The sequence below is a fragment of the Leopardus geoffroyi genome, chromosome A1, assembly GCF_018350155.1.
Source record: "Leopardus geoffroyi isolate Oge1 chromosome A1, O.geoffroyi_Oge1_pat1.0, whole genome shotgun sequence".
NCBI classification, from domain to species: domain Eukaryota; kingdom Metazoa; phylum Chordata; class Mammalia; order Carnivora; family Felidae; genus Leopardus; species Leopardus geoffroyi.
In genome coordinates this window covers 100,964,528-100,980,906 of record NC_059326.1, presented here as the reverse complement: position 1 = coordinate 100,980,906, position 16,379 = coordinate 100,964,528, and the positions used below count along the sequence as shown (strand labels likewise).

The window sequence follows — 16,379 nt, the reverse complement described above, 5'->3', positions numbered from 1 at the left end:
GGATGCCTGGGTGGCTCAGCCGGTTAAGCAGGTGAAGCGTCTGACTCCTGATTTCCACTCAGGTCATGATCTCATGGTTTGTGGGTTCGAGCCTCGCATCGTGCTGCTCACTGCTGTCAACACAGAGCCTGCTTCGGATCCTCTGCCCCCTCCCTCCCTCACGCCCTCTCTCTCTTTCCCTCTCTCTCTCAAAAATAAATAATCCTTAAAAAAGAAACAAAAAAGAAGAAAAGGGAATGAGGGAGAGGCCTGGGGGCAGGAAGGCCAACTCAAGCACAGGAACTGGTTTCATCTGAAAAGCAACGGGAAGCTCCTGAAGGAATTTAAGCAGAGGGAGAAGGAAATGAATTGTGTTTTGCAAAGATGACCCTGGCTGCCATTGAGAGTAGACAGGAACATGGTCAAAGAGGTGACGAGTTCCACATGACGAGCGAGGGACTTCATAATAGTACCTACCTGATAGGCTGTTGTAGAAACTGGTGGGAGAAACAAAGCACTTGAACGCGACCTGGGCACACGGTGAAGTACCAGCTACCATCAGTACCAAGCGCTGTCTAATTACCGGGGATCTAAGTAAACAGCAGTCCCTGCCCATGCCACAGAACTTCTACGCTAATCAGGGAGGGAAGCAAATGAATACGCAGACAAAATAGGTTTTAAGAATATCTCCAAGGGGTGCCTGGGTGGCTCAGTCGGTTAGGCATTCGGCTCTTGATCTTGGCTCAGGTCATGATCTCATGGTTTGTGAGATCTAGCCCTGCATCTGGCTCTGTGCTGACAGAGTACAGCCTGCTTGGGATTCTTGCTCTCTCTTTCTGTTCCTCCCTGCTTGTGCTCTCTTTCTCTCAAAATAAATAAACTAACTTAAAAAAAATGTCTCCAGTACATGAGCATTCATTCAATCACCTTTGGGCGATGACACTTGATGTCTTATTGTTTGCTCTTATCCAACATGAAGTTAACATAATTTTCCATAAAACATATCTTTCATAATCTGCAACAGAACTTAAGCTTATATATGTTGATCTCAATCAGAAACCATGATTTTGCTAAGTGCATTTTAGTTCTAAAAGTTTTTCTCCCTCACAGAGGTATACTGAAACCAAGAGCCATAAACGGAAATATTGATCAATTTTCTTAAAAATATTTTTAAAAATTCTTTATTTTTAAGAGAGACAGAGAAACAGAATACAAGTGGGGAAGAAACAGAGAGATGAAGACCCAGAATCTGAAGCAGGCTCCAGGCTCTGAGCTGTCAGCACAGAGCCTGATGCAGGGCTCGAACTCATGGACCGTGAGATCATGACCTGAGCCAAAGTCAGATGCTTAACAGACTGAGCCAAGTAGGCGCCCCACAATGATCAATTTTTAATTAGATGCCCAAACAGCATATATGAACATGCATTGTTAGCATATAGGCATTTATCCTTTACCGCCCAAAATATAAAAGTCTATTTGAAGGTTAGTGATTTACATCATCAGCATATTTCGTATGGATTTAAGTAAATAAGCTCGGCAAAAAGGACAATACCATGAATTACTCAGAGAAATTCTGCACCACCTGGACAGGTCCAGCAGTGGCTTAAAGGCAAAGGGGGAAAATGAAACAGGGCACGGGGCTTGAGGGCAACAGGATGGGAAGGTGAGGAAAGACCTCTGTGAGCAGGTGCCATGTGAACGAGGGTGCAGCAGCCAGCTGTCCTCATAGGTGCCAGGATGCACACCTTGTCTGGGTGAAGGGCATTCCCAGCAGAGGGAACAGCACAGGTCAAGATGCTGTATTTACTGTCCAGCGAGTGCTGAGCATTTGCTAGATGCTGGAGATTAGCAGGTAAACACGACAGGGAAAAAGAAGGGAACAAAGTATGCGATCACTACTATAAAGGAAGCAAACGGGCAGGACGCTAATCAAAGTGAATGGAACAGTGGGGTTTTTTTTATTCAAAAAATTTCAGTATTTATTTTTGAGAGAGAGAGAGAGAGAGACAGAGCATGAGCATGAGCATGAACATGAGCAGGAAAGGGCAGAGAGAGAGGGAGACACAGATCTGAAGCAGGCTCCAGGCTCCAAGCTGTCAGCACAGAACCCGATGCGGGGCTCGAACCCACAAACTGTGAGATCATGACTTGAACCAAAGTCGGACGCTTAACTGACTGAGTCACCCAGGGGCCCCTAATGTGTATTTTTTAAACACAGAAGCAAATGCTAGAGAAAGGTGATTAAGTATTCCTCACTGAAAAGGATTTTATAGGAAAAATACTATGCGACTTTACTTTTATATAGCAAAGGAAGCTCCCTCTGATCAGGGTGTTAAGAATGGACCCTCGCCAGAGCCGGGCTGTATCCTGCCAGCCTTCTTTGAACTGACAGCTAAATCAGGGATCTCAGTGCATGGACTGCGGCTACAGAACGGTCCTTTCTCTCATGCTGGTGATAAGGTTTTATTGTCAGAATGTAGGAATGGTTTCAACAGATAATTTATCTACTGCTGTTTAGCTGCCATGCTATTTAGTTACTCTCAGAAACAAAGGCTGAAAATTCACTCTGTGCACAGAGCACACAAGAAGAAATCAGGCACCAGGGGTCTGCCCATCAACTATGGAGACTGGGCAAGTCAGGGACCTCCTTGAGCCCCGATTCTCTCATTAACCAGTGATGATACCTGCCCTGCCTAGTTCATAAGGCTGTTAAAAAAATGCAATGAGATAATGTCTGAGAATGTACTCACAAAGAGCTGGGCAAGGGAACATTTTGAGAGGGACTCTGAATAATTTAAATTTCTTGGCACAAAGAAAGGACCCAACTAAAATATTGATTATATTTATGCTTAAATTAATTCATTATATTTAAGTATATATCTTCTAAAAATATACATCCCATCACCTAAGATGCCATAAATGAAATGGAAGTAGAGATACACATGTGATATATGCAGACAGCTTTTGGGAAAAAGCATTTAAATAAAAAAGAACCAGAGCCTTGGAATCAAACCTCAGCATCTGGATAAAAACATCAGAGACCCAAATAACATCATCAAAAAAAAAAAAAAAATGAAAAGACGATAAATACCTTTCCTCCTTATTACTCTAATTCAAAATCGCCTGGTAAAGTAGAAAGAAAAATTACATTTCTTGCCGAAAGCCCTGCCCCAATTAAAATTCTGAATGTCTCTTACACCAAGAGCACTGTTTTATTGGCAGATTATTAAGCCCTGGACCAATGTCACTCTGTTAGACCTGTATTAAAAACGTGGTTTATGTGGTGCAGGGTCAGATCAGTAAAGAGCTGTTAGCAGATGACAGGTTTGATTACCGCTGGCTGCAGGCAAGACGTATGGATCCCTGAGGAACAGTAGCACCGGCTGGTGGGACAGTTTGCTGGAAAGGTCAAGAACAGGCATGTCAGCATCAGGAGACGACGGTAAACAGAAAACACTACAAACTAGCTTTGAGGGGATCAAACTGCTGTGTGGGGACATCTCAAGGTTTATGTATCTAACCGCGTGGGTGAAGGATAGCAAGCCGAGTTACAGGGAATAAACAAGCCGGGAGCTCACCTTCTAAACATTTCTTTGTGGAATCTGAAGCAGATCTACAATCTATACGATAAATCACTGCTGAATAGCGTTGCTGTCGTCTTTTTTAATCTCGTAGCACAATTATTGATAAAAGAGTATTCTTATTACTTGCACAAAACAATGCAGGGCTCCTATGGCTTCCCTCCTGGATATAACTGTTTACTTCTCTAACTTTCTATCAAATATTTATAATCTGAAAATCAATTTGCTAACAAACGTTTTCAAGAAGATCATGACTTGATACCCTTACACCAGGGTTAACTAAACATTTCACAAAACCACAGTCCTATTCCTGGTTTTATGTAAGTCCTGACTGGCCAGTATTAGTCCTTACCTTGATTCTTCAGATTCTGTCTCATCAAACGATCTAAAAATTTTTTTAAAAGAGGAGAAAAAAGACCATATAAGTTGGGTGACTGTTTACACCAACCAAGGAAAAAAAAACCAGCCAGCAATCCTAGAGCTCCGAAATGGGAAACATTTTGAAAAGAAAGGGGTTTTCCCAGAGTCACAGCATGACTGACGCCTCCTTCTAAGGAATCTTGTGAGCATGATATTCTCGAACGTCAATCTTCCTGACGATCACTTAAAAACCTGATGGTTTTACTTTCAGACTTGTATAAGGGAGAAATGATTTCACTCTGTCATTTCCCACATTTTTTCTTAAAAACATCCCTCTATAAACCCCCACCTCATAGCAAGTACACGCAAGTCAGAACAGGGCACACTGACAACGCCTGCTATTTGGTGAGCAGTGTGTGTGTAATTCTCGCTCTGGGGTGAGTGGAAGGTGGCCCTGAGCAAACACTGCCAGTGAGGGGTCTAGTGTCTGCATCGTCTCGTCCCGCGGACGGCTGGGGTGTAACATGACTTTGGGTGTGGTCAGCTGGAATCTTGTAGTTCGAATGAATACAACCCTTTCCTCTGCTTGGGCTCCCAGAGACTTTGTGATGATGTGTTTCTTCGTAATGGATTTAATTGGTCAGGGGTGTTGCTAACTGCTTTCGGCAACAAGGTTCACGCACGTCAGGGGCCCGGAGCTGGGTGAGGAGCTTGTCTCAGAGTTAATTCTGCAGAAAAACACCTTCCCAAGTGCTGAGGGTAGCCAATGTTTGGTTCCTTGGAAGACAAAGACAGGGGTCTGCAGACCCTCAGGAAAAGGTTCTGCGAGAGAGGCAGCAGGGCAGCAGAGAGAGTTCACACAGGAAGGCCTGGGTTCTACCAACTACAAGGTGGGAGATTGTGGGAAAGATGCTTAATTCTGTGTCTCTACAATAAGGCAATTGGGTAAAATCATCTTAAGGTCCTTCTCAGCTTTATGATTATGTGACTGTATGTGTATGGGGATAGAGACCTAGCTGAAGTATCCACAAATAAATATATGAGTCTCTCAACAGGCTATCTAGGTTCATAACTCCCATCTTGTAACATCACTCCATGAAGCAGCAGAACTTAAAAAGTCAATTCCTTAAGTCTAAAGCTGAGTTACTAAGCCTTGGTCATTTGGCCACAATATAGTGATGAGGGCTGATGAGGAATTCCTTTGACTACAGGCAGGGGGCGCGTGAGCGCTGTCCCAGCAGAGAGAAGGGGTGTGACCAGGCTGGCCCTTTCCAGTACCGATGGGGTTATTGGTTAGGCCAACAAGTGACTGCAGAGTAGTTTCAAATACATGTCCAATGGGTGAACAACAATCCTTACCCACAACTCTCTGCCTTTGGTAGAGAGGGCAAGTGTCGCACATTTAGGAAATCAAGGAACAGCTTGGGGAGCTCTTCATTTTCTAAAATGACAGCCTGCAAAAGTAGAAAACAGAACGGAGAAAGTAAAATTTGCTAGGCGATCTATCCAACGAACTACTTCCAAACATCATGAGCACCCATCTAAGTTCTTAGCAGTATCATTCTTCACACTCTGTATGGGGAGTGGTCCCCATCTTATCCACTAAGAATTCAGGAGCCATGCATGCTGTTCAGTGCCAGCAAATAGTCCATTTCATCTATTCTCTCACCCAGTCGGCATTTACGGAACATCTACTGCATGTCATGTGCTGACAAGGGCGCAAGTCAGTGGGCGACCAGGCAGATGTAGTTCTTGCCTCCATGGGGGTTCCAATGAGAGTATTTTAAAAACCTGGGTACGTCAATAATATTGCTAAGATATGTACATCAAATTTTCCTTACTGAGTGATAAGGTGGTCTGGGCTGTGTGTGTGTCTATAAGAGATTGCTATTGTTTAGGAAATATTACACATGGCTTTGCTAACTGGAAGATTGAGACAAGATCCCTCAGCTCTCACCTCTTTGGGCATTAGGATTAAGTGACATTAAATGCTCTGTGGACAGCTCCACTTAAAGGGTCAGTAACAACTTTACCACTAAGTGTAAATCAGCATATATACTAAAAAAAAAAAAAAAAAATCTATACTGTTCTTCCATTTAGGGAACGCTGCTAAAGACATGGCGTAATGGCAGAACCATGTCAGTTCTCGGCTATCCGAATTATGCAAGTGCAAGGAGAAATCTAATGGAGAATTAGAGAGTGCATTTTCATGGGTACCTATTTTTTACAAAGAGAACCATGGTGTGTGAACCGAGTGCACATCTGCCCCTCCCTCCCGCACCTTTGTTTTTGTTTTTGTTTTCAAAGACCATGGAGAAAGCATCAAACACTGTACAATAATCTCTGAAAGTAACAGAACTCTCTTCAAGGGTCCTTTTCATATTGTATCACGGTTCTCCTCCCCACACCCCAATAAGCATGTGTGGTTTACAGGACAGTAAGAAGTGATGGTCAAGTATCACTCACACGGCTGATCAGGTACAGCTGTGCAGCGTGATGCATAAGGCTCCAATGACAAAAAGGCCAAATGATGTATATTTAAAATACCTAGCTCAACATAATCTGTTGCTTTTAGTCATAATTTACGCACCGAGTGGTTGTATTTCTAGCACAGTTTGCAGATAGTTGCCCAGTTCAGGACATAGAAATGGAATGAACAATATAGGCTGACCCCTGCACTATGCTAGTGGCTCAACCTTCCTGCTGTTCAGTTGCTGGAGAAGACTCATCTGGAAAGCCAGCTCTGCCTTGGTCTCTTCCTATTCCTTACATAGCCGGCTATACCCACTGAGGCTTAAGGACAGTAACTAAAGAAGCAGGAAAACAAAGCAATACACAAAATAGAAAAAAAAAAATCCCTTTTCCAGGGGAATGCTTTCATTACTATTTCCACTGACCTTCACCTAAATTTTTATCTACTTGAGGAAATTTTGGGAGTGCCTCTAAGGTCATTATTTCAGTGCCTGGAACTCAAAGGCTGTAAAAATCATCATATATATGAAGCTCCCAGGAATGTTTGCCGTCAAGTTGCAGTGATTATTTCCTCGTTTCTAGATATCTGTTTAACAGGATGATACAATACCTATCTGAATAATAAAGCTTAATGTTGTAACAAATACAGAGCTGGTAACCCAGGCAATAGTTTTAATTATGTGTACAAGTGGTAGCTTTCAGATTAAAAAAAAAATGGGGGGGGGGGAGGTAACACTCTTATCTCCACCCCCACCTTTTAAAATAAATTAAATCAATAACAAGTGTGGGACACTTTTAATGACCTGAACTACTTAATTTCCAGGATCTTTAGACATGCCATCCATCACCGCAGTATGGAGGAAGACATCTCTTGAGTGTTCAGGGGGTTAGTTTGGTTTTATTAATGCAAGATTTAGGGAATTTTAACAAGGTGAATTGTTTATTTGCCTTGACAGATTGGCTTACAATGCACTGGCTACATCTACAGCATGATCATTAATGACAAAAGACAGGCAAAAAGCTGTTTACACTGCAACACCAGGACAGGAATTAATCCTGCTCAGCCTCCCCAAACAGAGTAACTACTAAGAGATGATCACATTTTTTTTTTTTTTTAGGTAAGATATACTTGCAAAAAAAGGAACATCGAAAACTCCAGAAATTTGTGAGCATTTTTGTTAACTGTTCGCTGAAAATTCTCAAATAATATTTTTCATAAAAGTCACCAATATGGATTTCAGGATTCACAGTGGTAAAGTAAGCAGCATTGGGGGAAGACGGTGGGTCAGTTAAGCATTCAGTTACATGGTGGCAATACCTCCTAAACTCTGCTGAGGCTTGTAAGAAAATGATTAATACTTAAATCCAAACAGAGGTAGAGTGTAAAATGGTAGAGTTTACCTAATGTAATATAATAAGTACAAGTGAAATGACTGTCATTAATTAGCGCGAAGATGCACAAGAGAAATTACATGAGTTTCAACTAGATTGTTCAGTTCATAAACACACGATCTCACTCTCTGAGAACCCCAGCAGTGATGTGGGGCCTCATGACTGTTCATTTACAACTTTTTCTATGAGAAGCTTTCACTGAAGAAGATCACTCCTTAAAACTGCACCCTGGAGCGTTCCACCTTCTTGGGACCTCTGTCAGGTTTAAATACCCAATTTTATTCAATAGGTAAATAAATACATATAAACCTATAATAAATAAAAAATATTCTATATAAATACAAATAAATATAAAATAAATATATAGAAGTTACATTTTAGGTATCAAATTAAATTTCCCCATTGCTATAGCTTGCTTAGTATGATTTTTTATTAATTTTCAATGTTTAGTCATTTCCATTTCTTAGAGAGGCAGGATGGTGTGATAGGACGTATGGAGCTTTAGGACAAGAACTGGGTTCCAACACCCCTTATTTTTCTACCTTATCAGCTTTATAAAATCCTGTGGCTACCTCACAGGATTAGTGTGAGGATAAGATGATGTGATGTCCCCAAGAGTCTTTGGCACACCATGAGTCTTCGACAAAGGTTCATCGTTCCCTCAGAATGTCTTGTTATATCAATTCCCAACAACCTCTTTTATTGGTTTTAGAAGTTTGGATCACTGTCCATCTAGTGAGCCGGGGCTTCTTAACCCTCCATGATTCATGGATCCCTTTCAAAATTGGATCAAACCTGAGAATCTCGTTTGCTGAAAAATATGCATACATATATAACCGTGCTGACAGTGGCAGGGGGGTCACAGGCCCCTGACAGTCCAGCCAAGGACACCCGCTTTCAGTTCCCGTATGACAGTAACGCTGCTGGGCACACTCTTCATTTGGCTGGGAGCCTGCAGCACTCACTGTTGGGCCCGTGCTGTAGGCCAGCTCCCCAAAGGACACGCTGGCCCTCTTGTTCTAGTTTTCTGCCTCCTTGTCAATTGCAACCCCCACTGGGCTGTGTGCTGCCTTGCTATTAGAATTCATTAGTGCTTTCAGCTCTGGGCTGTGGTTGAAAATATTTATCTGGCAGTGGGGCTAACTTTCAGAAGGATTCTTCCTGGTGGTTCAAAATCTACTAGTGCATTGAATTTAGAAAGGAGTTCAGGGACGCCTGGGTGGCTCAGTCGGTTAAGCGTCTGACTTCAGCTCAGGTCATGATCTCACGGTTTGTGGGTTCGAGCCCCGCATTCGGCTCTGTGCTGACACCTCAGAGCCTGGAGCCTGCTTCGGATTCTGTGTCTCCCTCTCTCTCTGCTTCTCCCCTTGCTCATGCTCTGTCTGTCTCTGTCTCTCAAAAATAAATAAACATTAAAAATTTAAAAAAAAAAATTAGAAAGGAGTTCATACTCATGGCTTCTGTGTCTTTCATACGAAATTGTAGAATTTAGCAATCTGTAGTGTTGAGGATTCACAAGGTTAGCAAAACGTGGAGGAAAATATTGTTTATACGCCATCAGTGCTGGGTCAGGGTACAACCGAGGAGACATGAGTCCCCTACATGTGTTACAAGAGGAGCATTTTGAACTGGAGTGCAGTGATGGCCCCAGACCCAGTGCTATTTAATCGATTAACTGATCACTGTGATGGTAAAGGTCTGACACTGGATCCGAGTTTGGACAGATGGCTGGACAACTCACTTATGCAGCAGGACAACACAATTCAAAAATGAATATGGCAAGTTAGAGAAGAACTTGGAAATAAATCCCATTAAATTCCATTTTACAGGTATAAGTAATGAGTCAAATACCCCAAGGGGCAGAATTCACACCACAGATGTAAGACAAAGAGTAGGTGCCTGTATACAAGTGCTGTTGTCTCGAGTGGTAGGTCAGCAAAAAGAGTTGCTTCCAGAACTTTTATAAAACGAGCTAAGCAATCAATCCTCTTGCTCCCCTTAGTGCAATATTATCTAGCACCCCCAAAATGAGAAATAAGAATAAATTTAGAAAGGCCTAGAGGTGAGCAATGAACATGAAGAAAAGACTCAAAATCATTTCCAAAAGAGGTCACCCAATAGCAGGTACCGAGCACAGAATGATGTGTCGCTGGGCCAAGGAGTGTGGTCCTTCGATTAACTGTTTTTGTTTTTTTAAAGGAAGGTGGAGATGTTCAAAGCTGCTGGAATGAGAAGAAAGCACTGTGCAAACCAGCGGAGAAGGTACCTGTCTACTTCTAATTGAAACCTGTGCAATAAAACAAGCAAAAGTGGCCCATGTGGGGGAAGAGCCTGCTATGTTAAGAGTTTCCAAACAGCCTGGGCTCTGAATGTCTTTTAGTTGCGCTTTGATACACATGCAGATTGTAGAAGCTGTAGGATTAACAGAAGAACGCACTGAAGAAATGTGCACGTAATTCATCACGTAGGAGCCATGCAGACTAAAAACCAGGTTATTATTAAGAGGTACATGGGAAACGGGGTAAAATCAAGAAATGGAACAAGTGTGTGCTATACTATGTATGTAATGGAGGGCTGTTGCTGTATCCAACTCGGATACGCATAAAAACTGGGAAATTGAGTGCAACTTGTAAGAAGCAAAAAATAGTAATTATTATTCTTTACACAGTGTTACTCACTTTCAGGATAATAAATAAATGACTTTGCTTACAACAGGTTTCCTGCAGAAACGTCACTCTAAAAGAATGGGTGCCCAAAACAAAAAACAAAACCGAAAAAAACCCCAAACCAAAAACCTCATAGTCTACAAAAACATTTACAAAAAAATTGCCTGAATAGGGCAAAAAAACAACAGCATGGCTACCAGCATCCCCCACAAGCTCAATGTTTACTCCAGGAGAAATGTCTTTTTTATTGAAAAGGTGCAATTATCATCATGTAACACAAATCACAAAATCCCGATTTTTCTACCTTATCAGCTTTATAAAATCATGCTCCCAAAGGATACCATTGATTAGTTGCACATGTTCTTTCTGTGACATCCCAAATACTTAATTGTCAGTTATCTTTTCTTCTTCAGTAAGTAAAATGCAGTCACAAAATTACAGAGGGACCTGTTCTGCCTTAACCTTTGCTAGATGCCATCATGCAGTGGAAAACACTGGTAAAATATCACAGGATAACGCCATCCGACAAGGGAGACATATAAACACTGTAATGATTTCCCACGAGTTTCCATTTTAGAAAATTGTCACTAAGGCGAGCATAAACGGTGACACATCTCCACCGAGGACACGGCGAAATCGAACGCTGGCATTCTAGTTAGGTCCAAACCTACCCAGCAGCCAATTATAACAGGAACGGAACATCTCGTTGAAAACTTGGACAAGACCACTTTGCTAACCTTCCGAGATCGCTGCACAAAGCTGCACTGTTTTCACTGATTTGATCCTTTTATTCTCTCCTCAAAACGTTAAAAAAAAAAAAAAAAAAAATTTCTTCCCTATCGTCGGTCAAGGTTTGTTACAAACTGCAGGGAACCTCTCTTGTCACAACAGCCAGGATGCTGAACTAAGTCGGGAGGTTTTCAGGAGTCTTTAAAGCCCTGTTCCTCCTCCATCTGGTTTGGCTTGAAATGTCCGTTTGTTGGGGTGACAAAGTTCATGACAGGTTTTCCTCTCCTTGCCAGGAAAGATGCTTCATACCAGACCTGCCTCAGAGGTGCAGCTAAGAACAGAGAGGGAGAAAAATCAATGCCTCCTCACTGCAGTAAGCGGGCTGCAGTGTCGCTGTCCTCTGGGACCAAAGCTACCAGTGCACAGAGGCTCTGCAGTCCTCAGGCTTCTGCTCACCTGCACCCCAGCAACTGCTCAGAATTTCAAAATTGAGTCATAGTAAGCTTATCAAAGGAATAAATACTTACTATTGTTTAATGTTTATGTATTTTTTTGAGAGACAGCGAGCAGAGGAGGGGCAGAGAGAGAGGAGGACAGGGGATCCCAAGCAGGTTCTGAGCTGACATCAGAGAGCCTAGGCCGATGCGGGGCTCAAGCCCACGAACCACGAGATCATGACCTGAGCCGAAGTTGGATGCTCAACCGACTGAGCCACCCAGGCGCCCCTCAAAGGAACACTTTTAAAAAGTAAGATGACCACCTAAAAAAAAAAAAAATCAGATGTGTGTCTGAAGAGCCCAGTGTTGCCATGTATCCTTCATTTTGTGTGTGACACCATTCCCAACATGCACCTAACTCTGTGTCTGGAAAAAACTGCACTGTTCACAGAATTCAGAGACAAGTGCTATGGTTTCACAGGGCTTTACAGACTATTTTGGAAGAAATCTGAGGACCTTGAAAGCTGAATGCCACAAGAACCTATTTAAAATGGTAAAGAAAAAAAAAATATGCGAAAAGAAATAATGTAATTTGGCTTACGAAAGATCTTAGAGAAGAAATACCATTTTATAGCTAAAAAGACCAAACTCATCGTGGAACAACAGCAACTGAAACACCAAGCATCTTCAGAGCTATTTTAATATAAAAATTTATGTGCTGTGTACTTCTGGAATATTCATCAAACACCTACTAGGTACAACCACTGACACAATGGTTGGCCAAACAAACAGGGCGTACAGTCTAGTGGGGAAAATGAATGGTGTTCAAACAATCCCAGTAATAAGAGTAGGATTACAAACGGAAACAAGTACTTTGAAGGAAGTGGCTAGCTGTTTTAAGTGCTAGTAACAAAGCATCCTTGTTAACCTATGGAGCAAAGGAATGCTTCCCTGGGAAGGTGATCCAGGAACTGGGAGAATGAGCTGATAGGGCAAAGGAGCGGGATATTTCAGACACACAGCATAGCATGCTCAAAGGGGGAAGCGTGGTCATATTAGAAAAACAGACGCCAGTGTGGCTGTGTCTGAGAAAACAATGAAGCTGAGCTGGAGAGGCTGGAGGGGGGAGGGAGGGCTTCCAGGTCATGTCAAGGATTGTACTCTTTTTCTGTGGATTTTGGGGCCAGTGAGCAGTGTTACCTGTGTGAGTGGTAGGTGGGGTATCCGGGTACACATGATATGATCTGAATGGTATGGTGACTATAAATGGTGACAGCAATAGTGCCCCTCAGATCCAGCATTAAATCCTTTTTCTGGCTGTCTCTAAATTCCTTATTTTATTTTATTTTATTTTATTTTATTTTATTTATTTTGAGTGAGAGAGCATGCACGCATGAGCAGGGGAGGGGCAGAGAGAGGGGGAGAGAGAATCTCAAGAGGCTCCACACCCAGCTGGGAGCCCAACTCGGGGCTTGATCCCACGACCCTGAGGTCATGACCCGCACCAAAACCAAGAGTCAGATGCTTATCCAATGGAGCAACCCAGGTGCCCCTCTAAACCACTACTTAATCAAGCCACTGAGTTCATGGTAACAACTATATTTTCATTTCTACTGGTTCTTTTCTAAATCGACCTGGTCTATTTTTCTTCGATGCTTGATCTTTTCCTATGCCTTCAATTATTTTAACACATCTTCATTTTTGGTTTTCATTAAATTTCCTTTACTTAAAATTCTTGGGGTTTAATCCTGTTGTTTTGTGTCTGTTGACTCTCACTCATAGCTATTTATTTTCTTCTGTGTTTTGTAGTTTTGATTCATAAGCTCATCATCAGCAGGGCATATCTGTGGGACAGTTCAGGTCAGGTTCAGGTATGACCTTTCTGTGTGATTTTGTTTCTGTTCCTAGGAAGCATAACCCTGACAGGGATCCCTAGGATACAATCAGCTTTCAGCCAATGATTACGTTAACTTTTCAGATTGGAACTTACAAGACCCTGCGGAAACTGAAAAATATAAACCTTAAACTCTCATAAAACCTGGTTGGGAAGCATTAGGAAAACTGTCCATGTTCATTATGGCTTTCCTAGGTCAGTGGTCTCTAAAGTAGGCTAGAGGCATGTGGGAAATTCAGCAAGATCACCACGATTCAGGAAAACAGATATTAGAATTTCTTTTAATTTTGGGGCCTGGGTGCCTCAGTCAGTTAACCATCTGATTCTTGATTTCGGCTCAGGTCATGATCTTATGGTTCGTGAGTTCGATCCCCGGGTTGGACTTTGCACTGGTGGTACAGAGCATGCTTGGGATTCTCTGTCTCTCCCTCTCTCTGCCCCTCCCCTGCTTGCATTCTCTCTCTCTCAAAATAAATAATAGACTTTTTAAAATTTTAAATTAAAAAAATAAATCTATTCTTTCTAATTAAAAAAATGTTTATTTATTTATTTTGAGAGAGAGAGAGAGAAAGTATGAGCAGGGGAGGGGCAGAGAGAGGGAGACAGAGAATCTAAAGCAGGCTCCACACCAACAGTACAGAGCCTGACGCGGGGCTTGAACCCACGAACTGTGGGCCAAAACCAAGAGTCGGATGCTTAACCAATTAAGCCACCCAGGCGCCCCTATCCTTCCTAATTGTTAATGTATGGATTTATACAGGAACACAGTTATATAAGTTATTACTAAATGTGCATATATTCGAATGTTTTGCTCAAACATTTTTCATGATAAGGATCTTGGGCCAGTAGACTCTGCCGTTGACAACAGAGCACAATAGAGCTGGTAAGATCTGGTGAGACTCAATCTATCCAGACAACACTTGTGAAACAGTCTACTTAGCTTAGTTTATCCTTTTACTAAGAGAGTAGCTCCATTACCGGAAACGCCCTTCCTGCCTCTTTTCAAATGGCCAACCCCTACCTCCAAGTCTCCGCTCAAGCATTATTTCCCTTAAGAAACTTTCCCCAAACCTTCAGTATGGGCTAAATTCTTTGTGAAAGAAACAAAAACAAACAAACCAGAATCATTTCATGTGCTGTGAGGATTAAGAGTGGACTGAGTCATATTAACTTTCCAGAATTTTGACCTACCAAATATGGACATTTTCACAGTGGTTTAAAACTACAATAATATTTACTTAATGCCTACTTTGTGCCAAGCCCCTCATCTTAGTTAATTTTCACAATACTGTGAGACACCATCATCATGCAAATTCTACACAGGAAAGATTTGGGGCTTGGAAAGGCTAAATCACCTGTGTGAGGTTTCTCAGAGGGTAGGGGGCAGTCAGGATCAGAAGCCAGGTCCCTCCAGGTTGAAAACTACTGGACCAAGTGATGTCTCCATTCGGTCATTCACTCATTCCATAAGTATTTACTGACATGTATTGTACTGTGCTACAAGTTTAGCTCTTTTCTTAGTGAAATTAATTGGAATCCTGATTTTTCCCAAAATATATTTCCCGCTGTATTTATAAATTTAATTGAGCCCGCTGACAAATGTAAAGGAGACACTGAAACTGACTCTCTTAAAATACATTCCTGATTTTCCTTGGATTTTAAATTTATCTTAACATCTCGACTAATTCTTACATCTTACTATTCTTCTTACAGAAGAAGAAAGGCAATAAATTCCATTAATCTCTGCCCTATATTAAAAAAAAAAAAAACAACAAAAACAAAACCACCAACACCTGAAAAAACAAAAGCATAATCCAAAAAAAATCTGGCCTCATAACACTTCAAAACCTATTTGACAATCTCTGACCAACTCAATTCCTTTTTGACTGGGAAGAATACTTTAAAGCCACATTTTATACACTTTTGATCTGTTCCAATGACCTAATTATATGTTGAATAACAATGTGACTCAATTACAGATTATAGATAACACCAGCATTTGTGAGGCATTTCCCTGATGATCCAATAAAAACAAATCAAAACAAACAACCAAATGAAACAAATTCTAAAAGCAATCATAAACTGACTGCTTACCTGTAAGGCAAAAGTAAGACCATGGGATGAACACATTTGAATAAAACTTATTACAAAGCACACCAAACCTGATTTGGTAATTCAAATAATGGGTGTTGGGGGGGTAAGACACTAATTTAAATACAAATTATAGGATATGCTTATGGAAAGGCTGTCTTAATACTTTAAAGAAGAAATAGTAATCAGAACTGGGCTTGTGTGGGGTTGCCTGGAGACAGCCTCAGGAGACTGGTTTTTAATGAAAGATTTACAATTAGAATAGCCTAGGCATGTGGATGAACTGATGTTTTTAAAGTATTTAAAGTGCTTGAAAACAATCTGCTCTCTCAAGTCCCTTAAACCTTCCTCCAACTACCTAATTTATGCCTCTGATTCACTTAAGCAGTCTCCTTCTTCATGAACTGTACACTTGGAGCCAGCTCCGGCACTGGTGGGGTTCATGTGGTGGGGTCAGATCACTTAGGACTTCCTAGGCCTCCACGTCCTTATGGCACAGCAGTTAAGACATAGGACACCAGGCAAGTATCTTTTCTTTTTTTTTTAATGAAGACCCCTAATGCCATTTTATATTTGTCAAATTATGAGTACCGCATTGAGTCTCCTGTGTAAATGCTATAGTTGTTATTTTGCAGGAATTTAAGACCCTTGGATGAGCAGAACTCATGGTGTTTGGTACTCAGTGGGAAGACTTAGTGGAAGAGGCCAGATGGTGAGTGGAGACTGTGTCAAGATGCGGGAACAGGTCCTCAGAGAAATGACACAAAGGATGGAAAGT

The 16,379-nt window shown here is 41.7% G+C and overlaps 1 protein-coding gene across 2 annotated transcripts in view; it reads right to left on the bottom strand.

The window, feature by feature from the left end:
* Window positions 1-16,379, bottom strand: part of SNX24 (sorting nexin 24) — a 162,365-nt gene that overhangs the window by 4,413 nt on the left and 141,573 nt on the right. For both annotated transcript variants that reach the window (XM_045486958.1, XM_045486964.1), the window contains exons 4-6: window positions 5,280-5,374; window positions 3,913-3,945; window positions 3,314-3,378 (exon numbers count right to left, since the gene is read on the bottom strand). In XM_045486958.1, the coding sequence (XP_045342914.1) occupies window positions 3,314-3,378; window positions 3,913-3,945; window positions 5,280-5,374 (193 nt within the window). The remainder of the gene's footprint in view (window positions 1-3,313; window positions 3,379-3,912; window positions 3,946-5,279; window positions 5,375-16,379) is intronic.